Source organism: Lepidochelys kempii, chromosome 1, assembly GCF_965140265.1.
Source record: "Lepidochelys kempii isolate rLepKem1 chromosome 1, rLepKem1.hap2, whole genome shotgun sequence".
In the NCBI taxonomy this organism is placed as follows: Eukaryota; Metazoa; Chordata; order Testudines; family Cheloniidae; genus Lepidochelys; species Lepidochelys kempii.
In genome coordinates, this window is record NC_133256.1 from 6,064,021 (window position 1) to 6,084,222 (window position 20,202).

Below are 20,202 nucleotides of genomic sequence, written 5' to 3' on the forward strand. Positions count from 1 at the left end.
TCAGCTGGGAATCTCCGCTTCCACTTTGTCCTCCCCACCCATCTCTGGCAGACAGAGTTCACTCTTTCTTTTCAGACTTGGGAGAATAGAAACTGTTCCTGCGTCGTGGGTATGAGAGAGAGAAAAGTCATTTTCGGTCCCTCCTAGACCAAAATCCCTCAGCCATTGCAGAACTGATCACTACAGCACATTCCCCAGTGTTCTGCCCAGTCTCGTTTTAAATAACCCAAGCAATGAACCCTCCACTACTTCCCTTAGGAGGCTTTATCTACCCTGCCCAGACCATTAGTGCCCGGAGTACCTCCTCTGGCTACACAAGAGGGTCACCCTGGCCAGACAAGTCAGCTTCCGCTCCTTTCTGGCTGAATATTTCACAGTCCCCGGTCACTATGAATACAAGCTAGCTACTGAACGCCACTCACAGGGAGAGGCCTCAGGAGTTTGAAAAGGCAATACAGCCTCATACATATTTACTCCACAGCTGGCCTCCTTATGTTTTTATGTTTAGTTTGCATTGGGATAGTGCTCAGAGGCCTCAGCCTGGAAACCGAGTCCCATCGTGCCAGGTGCTGTACACATGTGTAAGGAAAAGGTGCCCTACAGAGTTTCCAATCTGTGTCGGTGTTACAGTTCCCGGGAGCGGTGAACTTCCCGAGGAGAAGAAATCTCACCTCATTTCAGCCCCACACGCCCCTGAGGCATTCAGTGACCCTGTGAACAATGCAGACCAATGGGGAGACATTTGGTGCAACGAGTAGATACTCTTGACTATAAATAAGTCTACACTGAAAACAAACCAAAACATGGCAGCGTCGCAGAACCCAGGTCAATTGAGTCCGGCTCACGGGCTTCGAGGCCGCAGCACTCAGAAGAGCAGTGAAGATGTTCCTGCTCAGACTGAAGTCCAGGCTCTGGGCCTTCCCCCTTCACCGGTTTTCAGAGCCCCGGTTCCAGCCCGATCAGAAATGGCTACACTGCTATCTTTAGCCCTGTACCGTGAGCCCAGGTATGTTCCCCCAGACTCTGAGACTTGCTCCCCGGGGGAGGGGGGTGTGCGGTGTAGACATACCCTGAGAAGAGGCACTTTCATGGCTGTGCTGGCACTTCCTGACTGCATCCACCTGCCAATCTGGCCAGGCAGCCATTCTTCTGAGACTTCAGCTCTTCCCTTTCTAGCTGGACCCCAGAAGGGATGAGGTGCAGTGAAAAGAAAACGTAACTCAGTGGGGTGGAGTTCCCTCGGCTTTTCCAAACCTTCCAAAAGACTTGGTTGATTTTAAACTTGGGACCAAGATTTGGGGGATTTCTTATCCCTAGTGGAAATTCCAGTAGACTCCATGGGAATCCTTGAACTGGTCTTTCCCTCCTCTCTATGGATGTCTTCTGGTCTGTGTCAATTTTTACTGGACTCTCTTGGTTTCCACCGGAGGATCTATAGCTGAAGGATCCAGTAGATCTCTTACAAATCTTAGTCTGCCACTTATAACCAGGTGAAAATTTGCAACAGGAATTTCCACTAGAGATTCCGGCACTCCTGGACTGGGTATATGTCACCAGCACTGAAATGCAGCCACATATCGGTTTGACTGTGACAGTCATTGGGTACCAGCTACACAGTATGCCTGGTTAGCACAGAAAGTGTAGGAGATTGTCACCTCCACTACCACATCCCCTACCAGGGGAAATTGAGGCTGCTGGAATGCAACAATCCAAGTTGGAATTCACTGAAGGTACCAGGCTTCTCCCAGCCCCGGTCTTGCCGAACGTGAGCTGTTCTAGATACTGCACAGCTGATGCTCCCAAAACTCGCTGGGTATGATAATAGAGTAGGGCAGGGCTATTCTTCTCATTTTACAGCTTGGGAACGGAAAGACCGAGAGACTTGCCCAAGGTTACCTGTATCCTAGTCAAGAATAGAACGCAGGCCTCCGAAATTACTGCCCTAACCACTGGGTCGTTCTCTCTCTTCTGCTACTGTGCTTCTCCTCATCTGGGAATGTCACCAAGGTGCCAGCCGAGATAGCGGGGTCTGTGTTCCAAAGCGTAGAGTAAAAGGCGGATAATTCAACCCTAGAACTCTACCTTGCATCCACCATCCACCATTCCACAGAGGAGACAGCAATGGAGTTGCAGAATTGTCTGCTTTTCCCTGGTCTAGAGGTGGGCCCGACTAGAAATGCCCTTTTCCTGCTGCTAGAACATAGTGGTTTACATGCCTTGCCGGGCAGGAACCTAGAAATCCCCAGACCAGATCCATCTAGTCCAGTATGTTGCCCTCATCACTGGCCAGTACCCGATTCTGTAGAGGAAGGTTCATGATACTTTGCAGAGGACAGTTTTGGAATGACTTGCCCACAGGTCTTTCCTTCTCCCGCGCAGTTAATGGCAGACATGCAAGAACCCAACAGAAGTTCCCACGTCTCTTTGTTTTTCTGTAGGACCTGTGAGGCCTTTGTGTCCTGCATGCTGGGGCAGCCTCACAGCCAGAGGGAAAGGGCAGTGCTTCACAGCACGCAGGTCCCTTCCCCGTTCCTGCATGACACTTCATCTGAATATCTGACCCACGTTTGATTCCTAATATGAAAAGGACCCAACAGCTGCAGCCAAACCACCTCTGTCCAGGATCTCCTCATATTGCACAGAACAAGAAGTTCTGAGCATTTGGGAACCTGTCTCTGAATGGATCTCCTGATCTGGGGCACCGCGGGGGAGGGGGAGCATTTTATACATCCACCCTAATTCTGCCCCCATGTTGGCCTGGATTGGATGGATGTAGTAGCTCCAGATGTTGATCAAGCTAATTGCAAGCATATTGTGTGCATTCAGCCGCCATGAATTAATGAAATAGAACACCACATCGTTAAGGGTTAATTTGAACAATCAGGGCTTCTGGAGGCAAGGTCAAAACTAGCTGCAGACTAGCAGTTTCTGCTAATGAGAATGGGAGGAGGGGCGAAAAGCGTCAACAAATTGAGACGGAAAGAAAATAAGTGGATAGAGACCATGAGTTTGCACACCTTTGATACAAAAGCTTATTCTGACTAATATTGCTAGGAATGTTTGTTGATAAGCAGTTGATTGAAGTTAGGAGAGGTGATGACCCACCCCCTATGAGTTGTGTGTTTTGTAAAAGTTAGTTAAAAAAGACTAGATAATAGTGTGTACTTTGGAGCAGTTCTCGGAAGCTATCCTGAGAGATTTTTTCTTGACACTACCATGCTCCCTGGTGGGGAAGCAACCGGCCATTGCTGGTCTACTGTCAACTACTCGATGCCCTCTCGAATTCTAGGTAATGATATGGGATATTCTAACCCTATTGCTAGTGTCTGTGTGAGCTTTAATAAATTGTAGTTTTAAATAAAAGCACGCTTACTTGTATCGATCTTTCATCAGCCGGAAGCGCTGTGTTCCCACTGATTTATTCCTGACACTGCCTGGAGTGAAGCAGTGAAGTAACCACTGCTTTGGGTTCTGAAAACCCTGGGTAACACCCTCTTAACCAAAAAGGGTACTGATTATATCATATTCATTGTTCGAAGGTTTATTCCTTCACCCTCTCACTTCCGTGGTCCTTCTTGCATGAACAGAGAGCAACAATACTCGAAGTCCAAAGGTGCAAACAATTCAAAGTTTTTGGGGGTGAACTTCCAGCAAGCTTAAATCCAAGTTTCTTTTTCCTTATTTTTGAATTCCAACTTACTTCCTGTTTGTCCCTAATTTATAGAGTAATATTCTCAGCTACACCTTAACCAATCATTTTACTGAAATTTATCTAACCAATCCTAACATATTGTAACATAATTCTCTAACCACTTATATCCCACCACCTTAATTAGTTTACACCCTGCAAAATTAATTATACAGCAGACAGAAACAGTCACAGAACCAGACAGAGACCATGCAAATAAGAGCAAAGTGGGAAATCTAATGACAAAACAATACAGAAGTGAGGATTTCACAACGACATCTATAAAGACATAAGGGTTTCCCAGCTGTGTCTATTGATAAGTGAGTTCTTACCAAACAGAAAACTATCAAACTAAATTTCCTTTTATATCTTCTAGGCTCTTCCCTTTCTGGAGGTGATAGATTGGATCACCTTTCCTTATTTCAATTGCCTTATTTCAATGTGACTGGTTTGGAATGTGAGGACGTGACCTTTCGCTTCCCAGCTCATGACTGCTCCCACTGCTTAACCAAAGGCCTTAGCTAAGGAACGGGGCCTCAGACTGTCACAGTGAGAGAAGCCCCTTACACAAGCAGACAGTGATTTTGATTCTTTCTTTTATACCTCTATAACTAGCTAAATGATAAACATATACCCACATTCTTAAAGTATAGGCATTTACAGACAGGCCTGAATATCTATATCCTAACACTCATACCTAAACAGAGCCCTGAACAAGCAGGGACAAGTCTTCAAACGTCATAGACACTTTTGCACATGCACCCGCTAGTTGTGCAGATCCCCTCACGCAGACAGACCTTTGGGGTATTTGCACACTTAAACTAGGCACACACACACACACACACTTGCACTTCCCCTCTTGAAGATCAATCCCATACTATTGAATGGCGATGTAGCTATTAAGCCAAGGGCCTGTATAATAGGAATGGGTTAATTTACTGCTACTTTTTGTGGCTTTTCCCTGTGCCTGATCGCAGATTTTCCTCTGTAATGGCTCTGAATTCCCAGCGGGGGGAGGAAAGAGGATTTCTTTAAAAGGTATAAATACCCCCACATGGGTTGTCCTGGCAGACTGGAGAATCACACAGAATGTGTCTGACTGTAGCGTTCACTGTAGGTGAAGAAGATACAGACAGATCCAGGTGAGTTGGGGTAGTATGGATTTAATCAGGGGCCCTGTTAATGAATAATTTTTAAATGGACTGGAAAACTTCGGGACAAATCCTTTTGTCAGTCACGCTGGTGTAAATGTAAAATAATCCCACTGATTAAAGCAGAGCTACTCAGGATTTACAGCAGTGTAACTGAGCAGAATCTGGTTCTTTATGAATGAACTCTTTAAGAACATGGAAAAAAGGCCTTGTGAGAAGGGGAAGTCCTCAGAATTCAAGAAATGCCAGCAATAACACAAGCTGAATTCTGCCTCCTTTGTATGAATTTCTTAGTCTTTCACGATTTGTTTGCAAATCATTCCTCAATTAACACAACATCAAACATTCTTTTCTACAGCCTTAGACACACACACGTGTGGCAACACCTTGTTGTCCCCTTTTCGCCCCTGTGGACTTGCACTACTTTTGTCATCACAACAGTCCAGTCTACATCTCTTTGGTGACTTCGACTTATTTGTATAAATTCACTTCTCTGCAAGGTCTGTTTTTAAATACATTTCAGCAGAGCATTCATGGTCTCCCTGATTTCTTTCCAGCCAGCAGCACAGCCTTCCTGCTGTAATACTGATCGGCAGTAAGGTAATTATCGGCCTCACACTGGTGTAAAATGTAGGAAGATCCCCACAACATGAAGGGCTCTGGCGGGTGTTGTGTGACAATTCTGGCATTTCCCAAACCAGAAATACCATCCATCAGCCCAGCATTTCTCATCGCCCTGCTGGATTCCAGGGCAGTGCATGGAGCATAGCAACAGGAGGTAGAAATTTTAACCGGCACTCTCGCTAGCTTTCAGGTTTCTTGCTCGTGAGTAACAGCCCGATACTGCATCTTGGAAGCCAGTGGGAGTTTTTCCACCGCCTTCAGTGGAAGCAGGATCAGAGCCACGGCCTCTTTGTCTCACTTTCCCCATCTCTGGAAGCAGATTAGCACTACTCACGCCTGTCGCCAGAGGAACTATGTACATCCAGGCAGAATGCCCAAGCTGTGCGGCTCAATGGGCCGGGTACGTGCTGCTTCACATGCCGGGGGCTTCGTGGGAAACGCAGGCTACTCGTGGGCGCAGAGCCCTGACAAAGTGGGGCCAAGCTCTCTTCAAACTCCGGCTCTCGGGTGCAGTACTGCTGATAGCAGCAGGGACAGGCAGCCAGAACGCTGCTGCTAAAGGGGCCAGGGACCTCCCGAGAGAACACACTTGCTGTGCTGGGGCATGTATCTGCCATGGCTAAGACCATGTGTCTGCCTGCACTGAGCACATCCAGGGAGGAGACACGTTCCAGCCCATCACTAAGGGACCACATCGGCAGCACAGAGGGGGCAGACAAGAACTAGAGAGGGAAGGGTTAAAAATTCAAAGTTAACGCCCCTCAGCTCCTGTTCTGGTTTTTACCAATATAGGGAAGCTTTCCTCAGGCAAATGACTGGTAATCAAATGCTGCAGCCCCATCTGCACAGGGCTTTACTGCAATTCATTCATTACCACGTGGGCTCCCATTTCTGGGGACTTTTTAAAATCTCCAACCTGTTTTGCATTTAAAAAAAAATTGCAATTATTTTGCACACAAAGTTAATGAGAGGCAGTTAGCTATAAAAGGGTCCAAAGAGTTGGCTGTGGGGGGCTATTGGAACCCACAATCAAACCTGTCTCAAGTGTGTGCAGAGGGACAAGGTCGGGGAGGGAATATCTTTTATTGGACCAACTTCTGTTGGTGAGAGAGAGACCAGGTTCTGGGCCACACAGAGCTCTGTGTCTCTATCTCACCGACAGAAGTTGGTCCAGTAAAGATATTCCTGCACTCACCTGGCCTCTCTAATAGCCTGGGACCAATACAGCTATGAGAACTCTGTATAAACTGCCTACATTTATCAACAGACCTCGTTTCTAAGCTGTGTCCATGTGGCACTGACTGGTCACACGCTGCTACTGGCTCTTCTCTTTGGTTCCGGCTATCAGTAGCCAATAATATATAAATATTTTCATATTACTTTTCCATGTAAGCAACAGCTGGCATCTAGACACAGGGCTATTATGTGCTTGCCAGGGACAGGGGAAGTGGTCCCTGCAATCCTGGATGGGAGTGGAGGAGCGCACCCAACACCGGCTCTGTCTCAGACTCCATGTAAATGTTTGGGAACCTATAGCAAAGCGCTGGGCCTTGGGCAGACGTGCATTCATGCCCCCAGGGCAGGCCGGAAAGGCCCTGGCCCTTTCCAGCTGGGAGCCATAGTTGCAGGGCACATGACAAGGGCAAACATGTGACCGACAGGACAGCAGAAATAAGACTCCCTGTAGAGGCAGGGAAGGAATTTTCTGCACAGGCCAAGGGGACAGTCTGCATGGGTAGTGAGCCCAAACAGACCAAAGGGACGGGCTATTTCTGAACTTCCTGCTTTCCAAGGGCAAAAACTGCTTCTCCCGATTCTGAGGGTCTAATATAGCAGGTGCAGGGAAGGGGCTGTGAGTGGAGTCCCATGCAGGCGGGGGATGAGCATTCAGAAGGAGAGAGTGAAGTAGTGGAGACAAGGAGAAACTGGTTCTAGTACAGCACCCCGGCTACACAGCATCTCGTGTGGAACATGCATCTGAAGGTGCTTTATTGTACACGGCCAGATGTGGTACAATGCCAGAAACCAGTGGGGCTGTCAGCGCTGCGCAGGGGGTAACTTAATGCCAGTAACCGAGAAGCAGAGAAATTAAGTGGTTTTGCAGACAGAGGCTTACAGGGTGATGGACGGGCATGGTCTTCCCAGCCAGCTTGCTCTTCCCGTTCCGTTGTAGGCAGGGGGAGCTGTGCTTGCTTACACCAGCTGTGGATCTGGCTCAAAGAACTCAAAGCTCACCAAGTTTATTACCCTACGGTCCATTCTTTCTACAATCAACTCTCAGAGAGAAAAACACCTGGACAACATTTTCACAGTAGTGACGTTGAAATAGATTGCCTTAAACTGCAAACCACACAAAGTGAACCTTGGTAACCATCTTTCAAATGTTTCTTGGCCTTTAAGACTGAAATTCTCAGAGCATTTTAGGGATAGAGGATTTATCCTTGGGCCTATAACACAGAGTGCTTAGAAAAATACATCTATATGATGCTTAAGCACTGGAAGACTTTGCTTTACTCATTGTTTAATGAGTTTAAGTCCCTAGACTGGCAATTCAGAGACATGTTTTATTTCCCATTCTGTAGCTGACCAAGTCCCCACTCTGTGCCTCAGTTTCCCCACCTGTACAGTTAAGGATAACAATACTTCCCCTCCTTTGTGAAAGATTTTGAGATCTATGCCTAAAAAGCACTGTACAAGAGCAGTTATTAAAGTATTGTGATCATTGCAACTTCATGAGGCAGAAAGATAAATATTGACAAATTTTATAAGTGCCTGTATACAAATGCTAGAAGTCGGAATAAAAGGTGGGTGAACTTGACTGCCTGGTATTAAATGAGGATATTGCTATAATAGGCATTGTAGAAATTTGGTGGAATGACGATAATCAATGGCACACGGTAATATTAGGGTACAAAATATATTGGAATGACAGACTAGGTTGTTCTGATGGAGTGTGAAAGAAAGCAGAGAGTCAAATATAGTAAAAATCTTAAATGAATGAAACTGTACTGCAGAATCTCTATGGATGGATGGAGATGCTCTTTACCCCCTTCTGAGGCACAGGGGTGAATCAAGACCTTTGTGACCCCATCTCAAGATTCTACTGAACCTTCCATTTCTCTGGTGTTTAAACCCTTCTGGGCTGTTGACTAAAGTCATTCAGACTTTGAGCTAGTTGTCCTTTCAGGTCCCCCAAACTGGAATTGGGGGTACTGCTGGAGTCCAGCTCTGAGGGGAAACCGCCGTGAGAAGAGCATAGAGAAAAGCTCCGTGTGCACAGCTTGAGCAAATCCCAGGAAAGCTGTAGAAACGATGGCCATTTTGAACTGGATCCTGCGGAGAATGAAGCTGGGGAGGCGCAGGAGCTGGTGGAGGCGGGGTGATGGGGCTGCAATTCTCCATATGGGAGAAGGCAGAGAGGGGCTTTCTGCATGCGCTGGGATCCAGAGAGGACAAAGTGTCTTCATTGCCGACACTAACCTGCTGTGTGGTTTCAATTCCAGCCTCCGAAATGGTCCTGGAAACTGGCCGTGCCCCATGTCACGCTACAATCACTCCAACCCCTCCACCTTCCTCCTAATGGGCATTCCGGGGCTGGAGGCCACCCACTTCTGGATCGCCTTCCCATTCTGTGCCATGTACGTTGTGGCCCTGCTGGGGAACTTCATCCTCCTCTTTGTGATCAAGACGGAGCCGAGCCTGCACTTGCCCATGTATTACTTCCTCTGCATGCTGGCAGGCATCGACCTGGTGCTCACCACCTCCACCGTGCCCAAGATCCTGAGCATCTTCTGGTTCCACTCCCATGAAATCGGCTTTGAGTGCTGCGTGGTCCAGATGTTCTTCATCCACAGTTTCTCTGCCATGGAGTCGGGGGTGCTGCTGGCCATGGCCTTTGACCGCTACGTCGCCATCTGCAAGCCATTGCGCTACACCGCCATCCTCACCAACGCCATCATTGCCAAGATCGGGTTGGCCGTCTTTGTGCGGGGCATCAGCCTGATGACCCCCTTGACGTGCATGGTCAGCCGCCTGCCCTACTGTGGTCCCAGGGTCATCTCCCACTCCTACTGCGAGCACATGGCCGTGGTGAAGCTGGCCTGTGGGGACACCATGCTCAACTATGTCTACGGGATAACGACCGCGACCTTTGTGGTGGCCTCAGACTCCATCTTCATCACCATCTCCTACATCCTGATCCTCCGGGCCGTCCTGAGCCTGTCCTCCAGGGACGCGCGCCTGAAGTCCTTTAGCACCTGTGGCTCCCACGTGTGTGTCATCCTGCTCTTCTACACCCCGGGGCTGTTCTCCTTCTACACACAGCGCTGGGGCCAGAACATCCCCACGCACATCCACATCCTGCTGGCACACCTCTACATTGTGGTGCCGCCCATGCTGAACCCCATCATATACGGCATGAAGACCAAGCAGATCAGGGGCCGGCTGCTGAGCCATTCTATCCAAAGAGACTCAAGGCTTGGCTTTGAGGATGCTAAACAGCAATGAGCGAGATGCAGAAGGTTCAGACAGGCACCCAGAGCTTTGAATTCTGATCTAACAGGAACTCTGGAGACTTTTGGGCTGGAAATCCCACAAGAAGATGCTCTCTTGAAAGTTCTGGTGCTTCCTTCCTTCCAGCTACGTTGACAATCCTGCCCAAGACCCAGAAGAACAGAATCACCATGAACACAAGTAATTATTTTTAGCAGAAGTTAATTATTAGCAGAAGTTAATTATTTAGTGGAAGTTAATTATTTTTAGCAGCTGGGGAATGAAAGTTTAGATGATTGCTTATTTTACTCATACCACTGGCTCATCTTTAACACTGAATATCACCAATGCTCCTTTTCCCAACAGCACCTGGTAAAAGACTGTTCCCACCTCAGAGGCCAAGTTCTGCACATGAATCTATCCCTATATTCCTCCACCCATCCCTCCTTCCAACCATCTAACATCAATCTGCATATTTACCTACCTGTTAGCCTTGAACAGCTGCCCACGTGTGGCTTCTGCTGACTCCAGCTAGAACCTCTGTGTGTGTCCTAGTGCAGAATTTTCCCCTGACTGTATATTGTATCTTTCCACCATATCTTGCGACGTTACTTGAGCAGTTACAGAAAAAGTTAACTTGGCTATTTTGTGAGAGGAAGGCTAAAAAACAACACTGAAATGCTTCCCTACATTGGTCAGGGATGTTTTGTAGTGTATCTCTGTGCTGCAAGTTACTCAAAAGCTATTTTTAAAATGCTTAACAATGTCCTGACAGTCTCCTTCTTCCACTTGTAATGTCACCCTGTCTCCAACTTTTTGATCACCTGTTCTTTGTGTCTTCCTCACCTTTATGTCTGTTTCAGGACAGTGTTAAAGACAATTTTAAGAGAGAAATTGTATAGTGCACAATATATGCAAAAATATACACAATCACAAGAGCAACGAAAAATGAAATGATTAAAACGTGATGTTTGGAAATTGTGGACATACTGATTGCATACAAGGCCCATTGCTTTTGTTATCATTGTTCATTAATATGGTATTTGCACAGGGTGTCTCAGCAGAGCTCTCAATGATATGGAAAGGGGTGAAACCAGAGCTGTAATTAGAAGGTACGAGAAAGCCTTTCTCTTTCTGCCACCCCTCAGCGCTGCACACCAGCATCTGAGCACACTCCCACTCAGTGGATTTAAGAGTTGAGGTGAATAAAACTCCATTAATCCTCCATGGGTAGGTTCTCTGTTCCCTGGCCCTCATCGCTATCGTATGAGATGTAGGACTCCATTTTAACTATGATGAATATCATCCGCTATTTCCACAGGATTTAGGCCTGACAAATGGAAATAGCGCCAGACCAGCTGTGCTCATGCATTTGTCACATGGAAACCAGCGCTACGAAAACAAGACTTTTTGGAAGTGGAAATGTTCTGCTTGTAACACACATGAGAGTAACCCGAGGCACTCAGAGCCTGTTTTCCCTGATCTCATTATTGTCCCCACTGGTTTGCTACTGCCCATCCAAACTTATGTTTATTTTTTGATGGATGGTAACATGATGGGACGCTCCTGTCAATCCAGGTTGCGACAACTGATGTGCCTTGAGAATGGAGGCTCAGGAAAGCTGCCTACCATTGGGGAGGGAGGGTATTTCTGTCCCGGTGGAATCTTTGTAAAATGCTCTAAAATATAGTTTATTCCAAATATTTTCATGGATAGAACATTCTTGACTCTCTGTGGAGGGGGAAGAGCATCTGGGACTGCTCTCTAATCAGCTCCAGTTATAGAGAAAGCAGCAGGAGGAAAGGGGATACCAATTCAATATCTTCATAAATGATCTGGAGGATGGTGTGGATTGCACTCTCAGCAAATTTGCGGATGATACTAAACTGGGAGGAGTGGTAGATACGCTGGAGGGGAGGGATAGGATACAGAAGGACCTAGACCAATTGGAAGATTGGGCCAAAAGGAATCTGATGAGGTTCAATAAGGATAAGTGCAGGGTCCTGCACTTAGGACGGAAGAACCCAATGCACAGCTACAGACTAGGGACCGAATGGCTAGGCAGCAGTTCTGCGGAAAAGGACCTAGGGGTGACAGTGGACGAGAAGCTGGATATGAGTCAGCAGTGTGCCCTTGTTGCCAAGAAGGCCAATGGCATTTTGGGATATATAAGTAGGGGCATAGCGAGCAGATCGAGGGACGTGATCGTTCCCCTCTATTCGACATTGGTGAGGCCTCATCTGGAGTACTGTGTCCAGTTTTGGGCCCCACACTACAAGAAGGATGTGGATAAATTGGAGAGAGTCCAGCGAAGGGCAACAAAAATGATTAGGGGTCTGGAACACATGACTTATGAGGAGAGGCTGAGGGAGCTGGGATTGTTTAGCCTGCAGAAGAGAAGAATGAGGGGGGATTTGATAGCTGCTTTCAACTACCTGAAAGGGGGTTCCAAAGAGGATGGCTCTAGACTGTTCTCAATGGTAGCAGATGACAGAACGAGGAGTAATGGTCTCAAGTTGCAGTGGGGGAGGTTTAGATTGGATATTAGGAAAAACTTTTTCACTAAGAGGGTGGTGAAACACTGGAATGCGTTACCTAGGGAGGTGGTAGAATCTCCTTCCTTAGAGGTTTTTAAGGTCAGGCTTGACAAAGCCCTGGCTGGGATTATTTAACTGGGAATTGGTCCTGCTTTGAGCAGGGGGTTGGACTAGATGACCTTCTGGGGTCCCTTCCAACCCTGATATTCTATGATTCTATGATTCTATGATTCTTGCATGTATCTCATGCTTAGTGAAGGAGGAAGTTTCCATCACCGGACCCGTCAGGAAGTGCTGTGGTTACTGGATAGAGCCTGGCCCTGGGAACTAAGTGCTGGTGGGAGAACCCCAGGTTCATTAAGTGGATCCCCAGTGCCAACCTACATTCCTGAGAATACCCTGCTTGACTCCTACTAGACCCAGGGCCCTTGGTTCCCTCCCACAAGCCCTGAGGCGGCAGGAGTTTGTGCCATGCAGAAATGCTGCACTCAGCGAAAACCAACAATTGAGTCTGGGCAGAGACAAGCCCTCAGGTAGGGACCGTTCAAGGGCCCCTGTGGGGAGTCACTGTCCTCCCCTCAGCTCCAGCACAATGTACGGAGTCCCCAGTGCCTCAATATATAGCCTAATACCCACTAATGCGACTGAGAGTATGTCTACACTGGAACATAAACCCAGGCTTGAGCCCAGGCTCAGGGCTAATCCCCCTTACATTTACCCTTTAATTGCGCTAACTCAGGGCTTGGACCCAGAGTTCCAGGACCCTGCAGGGCTGGAGGGTCCGAGGTCAAGTCAAGCTGAGACCCAGGGTCTGAGCCCTCTTCCTTTGCAGTGTAGCCGCAGCCCTGCTTAACTCATGTCCCAGGAGTCAATTGGAAGTATCCCACAATTCCATGGGACAACTTCCTTAGTCTTCTTTATCCCAACAATTTGCATGCCACTCTATGGAAAACAGAAGACCCCCTCCTCCACCGCCTGGACAAACAGCAGCATTAACCCAGTCTCTTCTGATCACCAGTCTGCAAAGACACTATCAGAGAGCCCCTACGCATTTTGAAACTTTTTAATTTTAAGAATAACTGATATGTACAAACAACAAGAAATGGAACCGTGCACCAACATTGGGTGGACCAGCATTAAATAGTCTTACAGCAGGTGACAGCTGTGGAATGTTAACCCTCGTCCTTTAGTTCAAATAGTGGCTTTTCTCGCCTTTGCCCTCGGGAACTGCAGCACAGAGAGAGAGCCAATGACTGGCCAGTGGGATTTTCAAGTGATAAAATAGCAAGCCATATCAGTCTCTCATCAGCCACCATTAATCAAAGATATATTTTAATGAGCCTGCGCTTCAGAAAGCTGTGCTCACCACTCACGACTGGAGACGTCCCTTGGGTAGGTCAAATTGGGGCCACCGCTCCAGGGCCCGCGCTTTGGGGGACCCCACGGGCCGGTGCATTTCGTCGGGGCAGTCGATCCTGGAAGACAAATCCGTCACTTCCACCCTGGGCCCCAAACCCGCTAGGGATGGCCCTGCTCACTACTGTGACTTGCAGCATGAGCAGAATCCTTAAAGCTATCCACATATTAGGAAAATTGTCCTTCAGCTCTGCATCATGAATGAATTGGAGAACTTGGAGTAGAGAATGCTTCCCATGCAACAAAATGTGACGGATGTTGTCCAATTCGACATAGAAGTCTTTATCACTGACATCCAAACATTTCCCCATGTGTCAGCGTCCATTGAAGTTCCGTACAATTGTTCAAGAGTGTTTTCCTGTCCACCGGCAGCTTACTAAGGTCATACAAAACCCTCCAGGTCTTTTTGTGGTGCTTCATTTATCCAAACCTTTCTTCAATGGACACTCCAGCTGTGTCAATGAGTGAGCAAAAAAGCTTCCTCTTGAATTTTTCTTCTGAGCTTCCCATCACCTCATCTCTGCTCTCATAACCAAACTGTCTCTTCTTCTGATGAATACGAGTTTCTTTGAAGATAGGCTCAACTCCTAAGTTTTCCACATTTCTCTGGCAGCAGTGATGGCATCTTCAAATCCATTGTCTCTTAGGCCACAACGAGATCAAGGCAGCTTCGCATCAAAGTAGTAGCAGTTGCAATGTCCATTGACTGAGTTTCTAATGCCTTGCCAAACCGCAATTGAGACAAGAAATTTGAAGTCAGTAATCTGATTTGCCAGGCTTTGCGTCTCGTGTCATATTCTGGCCTCAGGTTTACTCGACTGCACCAGTTCCATCTGAGCATTGTAAACCTCAGTCACTTGGTAACTCACTAGCCTTACACTCACTCTTCAAGTCTTAAAACACAAGTACACTTTCACAATTACACAATAAAACAAGGTTCACAATATTGCAGCTGGTCTCTCACTTCATTTCATTCTTATATCTCACTGACTGGCTGGCGACGCCCCATCCCTTATCTACATACGGGGGCCTGGCTGACAACATTCTAGGAGGTTCAAAGGAAATGTCGTTCTCAGAAAGTCTGGAAGGTTCCCTGAGATTCTACAAAGGTCCAGAACATTCTAGGAGGCTAGTGAAAAATGAACCCACATACAGAATGCCTGAAACATTTTACTTCAAACATTCTGTTTTCCCTTTCGTGGCTAACAACAAAAACAGCACCCTGAACCCAACACTCCCCCAAGGCCAGTACCCCAGGTGCTCTCCTGGGTCACCTGTCCCTAAATCCAGACCTGGACACGGTTACTTTGACTCGGGTCTGTGCACTGAAGTGTGGACACCAGAGCCCTAGGTTTGAGCACAGGTTAGAAAATACTTAATATAGGGGAGCTGCTCCAGCCCAGGATTCTCTAACACGGGTCAACTGACTCAAATCCCACTAACCCTGGGCTTACATGGCTGTGAAGACATACCCTAAAAGTCCAAGCTGCCCCTCCCCAGGTCTCTGAGTCCCCAAACATGGTGCCTCCTGCCTCTTGCAGTACGAGCTCAGAGTGGCAAGCCCCAGTTTCAGCTCTGTTGCCTGGTGCCCAGGCCTCTGGCCACCGTGCTGGTTTGGGCTCTTCCACTACATCTGGGCCGCTCTCCCAGTCCGGCTGTGAATATGCCCTGGCCAATCCCTTGGCGCCTGCACCCCCAACGTCAGGCTTGTCGGGGCCTCTTTCTTCCATCAGCAGCAACAGCAACATGTGTTCTCCATGAGCCACATGGTCCTTCTCTCCAGCCACTCCCCAATGACAGCTTATTGACCTTGAGCCAACTAGGTGCTCTTGGAACCAATACTGCTCTGGTGTGCCATTCCTCTCCTCTAATGGGAGGCAGGCTGACCAGACCTCTAGCCAATTTTGTTTTTTGAGTCCTGTGTGTGTCTCAGTTTCCCCGTGTGCTGCATTGTTACCCAGCCGGGGTGGGAAAGGACTGTTTGCACCCAGGGCAGTCTAAGGGCAGGTCTACACCTAAAATGAGGCATCAGTGGAGCTGCACCGATTCAGCTGTCCCACCTTAGTGCTTTAATGAAGATGCTCTTAAGCCAATGGGAGAGAGGTCTCCCAACAGTGTAGTTAAGCCATCTCCCTGAGAGGTGGTAGCTATGTCAGTGGGCGAAGCTCTCCCACCAACATAGGCTGTCTACGTGTGGGTTAGGTCGGTGTAACGGCATCGCTTAAGGCTGTAGATTTTTCACATCCTCACGTGACACAGTTACACGGAGATAGGTCTGTAGTGTAGACTGGACCTTAGAGACGTAGGTCTAGGAGTCTCCTAGCTGTCTGGGCCTTAGTCTCCATATCAATGGAGCATTCGGGACAACAGTGGCAAGTCCAATCAGCAAGCCATTGGCACCTAGCACCCCACGCCCCATGAGGAGATGGACTTCCCCACTGAACAACAATCCCTGGCCTGAGATCAAAGGACTGGAAGGGTGCGGGGGATAAGAGCTGGCTCCTAGAAGGAGCTGGGGATCTCACCTGGACTCTGACCAGGGCAGTCAGACTTGGAGACCAACAGAGCTTGAGCCAAAGGGTTACTACAGCTTGGCTGGGCTCTGAGCTGACCAGAATGAACTGTGCTTTAACCTTCAGTTCTCTCTGCTGCCATAAAGACTACCTATGCCATGTTCCAGTTAATGAATAAACCCGACTGGTTTGTGAACGCTGCTGCAGACGCTGGGCGAGGAGCCGTAATCCCTGAAGTGTGGGCGAGCCTCCATCGGGGGTCTGCTTCCGTCGGACTCACTGAACAGAGCTCATGGGGTGAAGCACGAGGGCAGAAAACCCAGAGGTTCAGTTTAAGGAGATGGTGAAGCCATGTGGCTCACTCTGGAGGAAGAGCAAGACCCATAGGGGATCCGGCACACTGACGGGGCTCCTACCAGAGACTGTTCCAAAGCTTGGGGGGCTGCAGCGCTAATCCTGTGGATCCGCGACACCTGTTAGAGCTCGTTATTTCTGACATTTACGTCTGCATATAGCTATGTCTGAGACAAACACTACACATTCTGAGTAAAGAAAGGAGATAAAAAATTGACGAGTGTGAAAATGTAAATGTAGTTTCTCCTGTAAACATTGCCCTTTCAGATGCAGGGGAGTAATAGCCTCTGAGCCAGTCCCTCAGTGTCAGTGGAGTTACGCCAGTTTACACGAGCTCAGGCATCAAAGCATTTTCATCTCTGCTCTGCAGTGTGGCTTGAAAAAAGGGCAGTGTCAAGTTTCCCCACCAAAATACAACTGGAATGTACAAACATGCCCCCTGGAAAGTAATTCCAGGAGCGAAAAGGAGTGCTTTAGTCATACACCTGTCCTTCCTTTGCATGCATTTGGAAAAAACCAAACACGGCCATGAATAAGGTGCTTGAGAGTAGATGGCCTATTCCCACACATAGACTCTCTCACGTCTGCTCCCATTCAAGACTGTCAATCAGGTTACTCTGGGGGGAATTCTGCGCATCTGGGGAAATGCAGAATCCATCTGCCCCGCATCGTGCTGTATTTTCCCACCTAAAACGCATTCCGCCTCAGCAGTGCTGCAGTGCCGCCCGTTGCCCCCCAGAGGCCGCTGTGGCGCCAGAAGAGCCGGCTGCGCTCATGCCGGCTGGTCTAGTGCCACAGCGGCCTCTGGGGGCAAGAGGCGGCACTGCAGCACTTCTGAGGCGGAATGTCGTTTTATGTGGGACAATAGAAACGTCTGGGCCCCGTGCTGAGGGATTCCCTCAGGAGCAGGGTTCATCCCAGCACCCTGCCCGCAGAGCCAGGGTAGCACAGAGCGGGGCACCCAGGCCTGCTGCGGGGGGGAGGGTCCAGAATGGCTAGTGGAGGCGGGGGCCGACTGGAGCACGGGCTCAGGAGCGAGTGGAGTGACCGAGTTGTGGGGGAGGGAGAGCTCAGTGGTTTGAGCAGTGGCCTGCTAAACCCAGGGTTGTGAGTTCAATCCTTGAGGGAGCCATTTAGGGATCTGGGTCAAAAATTGGGGATTGGCCCTGCTTCGAGCAGGGGGTTGGACTAGATGACCTCCTGAGGTCCCTTCCAACCCCGATGTTCTATGATTCTAAGAGAAGACAGGTGGATCCAGAAGACAAAGTGGAGGCAAGTCTCTCAGTGGCTCCTTCATTAATTATCTTAAGTTATGGATTCCAAGGCCGGAAGGGACCATTGTGATCATCTAGTCTGACCTCCTGCGTAGCACAGGCCAGAGACCTGCCCCAGAATTATTTCCAGAACAGAGCTGTTAGAGAAACATCCCATCTTGATTTAAAAATGGTCAGTGATGGAGAATCCACCTCAGGATCCGTCTGCGTATCTGTTTGGTTCTTGCTCCATAGACAATGGGATTCAGCAGGGGCGGCATCAGGAGGTAGATGTCCCCCATGACAACCTGAACCAGTGGAGTGAGACCTTTCCCAAACCTGTGCACCACGGACAGTCCAATCAGTGGCATGTAGAAAGCCAGGACCACACAGAGGTGGGCCACGCAGGTGCTGAAAGCCTTGACACGCTCCTTCCTCAAGGACAGCTGCAAGACAGCCTTGATGATCATGAAGTAGGACAGGGCAATCAGCAGCGCGTCGAGGCCCATCACCAAGAGGATAGCAGTCAAGCCATAGACGACATTGGCTGTGATGCTGGTGCAGGCCAGGTTCATAACGTCCTGGTGCAAACAATAGGAGTGCGACAGGACGTTGGAGCCGCAGAACGACAGGCGAAGAATGAGCAAGGGCAAAGGGAGGAAGAACAGCATGCCCCTAGCCATAGCGGCCAGGCCTATCTTCGCCGTCATTGGATTGGTGAGGATGGTGGCGTGCCGCAGAGGGTGGCAGATGGCCATGTACCTATCCCAGGCCATGGCCAGCAAGACGGTGGACTCGACAGCGGACAGGGAGTGGATGAGGAACATCTGGAGCAGGCAGGCGCCGAAGCTGATTTCCCTCCAGTCAAACCACAGGTAGGAGAGCATTCTGGGCATGGTGCTGGTGGATAGCGCCAGGTCGACGGCAGCCAGCATACAGAGGAAGAAATACATGGGGGCATGGAGGCTCTGCTCCGTCTTTACAATGAACACCACTGCGCCGTTGCCTACAATGGCCACGAGGTACATGGAGCACAGAGGGAACGCCAGCCAGAAACGGGCAACTTCCAGACCGGGTGTGCCAGACAAGATGAAGGAGGAAGGACTGAAGTCAGTGTTGTTGGGAGAGGGCATGGTGTGCCGGCTGAAATCCAGTGACGCTATTCCATGTCGTCTCTCGGCTCTGCCAGGGACAGAGAAAGAGTACTGTAATGAAGCACGTCTAGTGATACTGCGTCTGAAGGGATTTCGGCAAGTAGGTGCCACTAACCCTGGGCGGCGAACGAACCCCTCCTTCGGAGAGGCTAGCCTGCCAGCATTGCCCCATCTGCCCCAGGACCCGCCCCCTGCTCAGCCAGAGGATCCCCGAGGACCCCCCAACCTGTGAGGCTGGAGGAGCCCCAAGGACTCTTCCCCACACCCTCTACAGCCATGCCTGCCGGCCCCCCGAGCGCTGGCCCCAGTGCCGGGCTGAACTGCCGCCCCCACCCCCCCAGTGCCACCCAGGCCACTGGCCCCCAGGCTGGCCCAAGCACCACCCCAGGCTGCCTCTGGCCACCTGTGGGCCTGAGCTCCAGGCAACCGGCTTGAGCTGAGTGAGCCCCTGCCGGCTTCAGGGTAGAGGGGGAGTGAGGGCAGGGCCTCGGGGCAGAACACGGGCAGAACCAGGGCCTGGGTCAGGGGAGGCTTTGCCTGCCCTGGCCTTTGACACCCGCTGCCCACGCCATGAACAAGAAATTTGCTTCCCAGTTCTGGTCAGCGCAGCAGGCCCAGGGCTTCCACCCTGAGCCCCTAGCCCCTCCCTTCAGGGACCCACCACAGGAGTTCGCGCCACTCCACTGCGGCCTCCCTTCCCCATCACTGCCTGCGCCAATCACCCTCTGCTGACCTCTTGCAGCCCTTAATAGGCCCAGGTGCAGCCCAGCCCCTTTCCATCGGCTGGATTGGGCTCACCTGCTCTGACCCGGGGAGCTGGCCCAGGTCTGCTCACAGGGACCAGGGAGAGGCCTGACTTTTGGGCCCTTTGCTCCCTGAGTGAAAAGGAGCAGGGAGGTTGTAGCCCCACCTAATGTAATGGACGCCCCAAAGGGGTCAGGGGTAGGTAGCCCCATGGAGAGGGCTGCAGGGGGAAAAAGCCCATGCAGTGCCCATTGCAGAATGTTTCAATTGCTTCTCT

General features: G+C 49.5%; 2 protein-coding genes across 2 annotated transcripts; one reads left to right on the forward strand and one right to left on the reverse strand.

Annotated features, from left to right (window-relative positions):
* Positions 1–9,000: 9,000 nt before the first annotated feature.
* LOC140905609 (olfactory receptor 52E4-like) lies at positions 9,001–9,969 on the forward strand. The gene has a single exon (XM_073329119.1). The coding sequence runs from the start codon at positions 9,001–9,003 to the stop codon at positions 9,967–9,969; it is 969 nt and encodes a 322-aa protein (XP_073185220.1).
* Positions 9,970–18,221: 8,252 nt separating this feature from the next.
* On the reverse strand, positions 18,222–19,160 carry LOC140898610 (olfactory receptor 51E2-like). The gene has a single exon (XM_073312705.1). The coding sequence runs from the start codon at positions 19,158–19,160 to the stop codon at positions 18,222–18,224; it is 939 nt and encodes a 312-aa protein (XP_073168806.1).
* Between the last annotated feature and the right edge of the window lie 1,042 nt (positions 19,161–20,202).

Bases quoted from the DNA above. Each gene is read 5' to 3' on its own strand.
- LOC140898610 (XM_073312705.1), bottom strand. From the start codon at position 19,160: ATGCCCTCTCCCAACAACACTGACTTCAGTCCTTCCTCCTTCATCTTG.
- LOC140905609 (XM_073329119.1), top strand. From the start codon at position 9,001: ATGTCACGCTACAATCACTCCAACCCCTCCACCTTCCTCCTAATGGGC.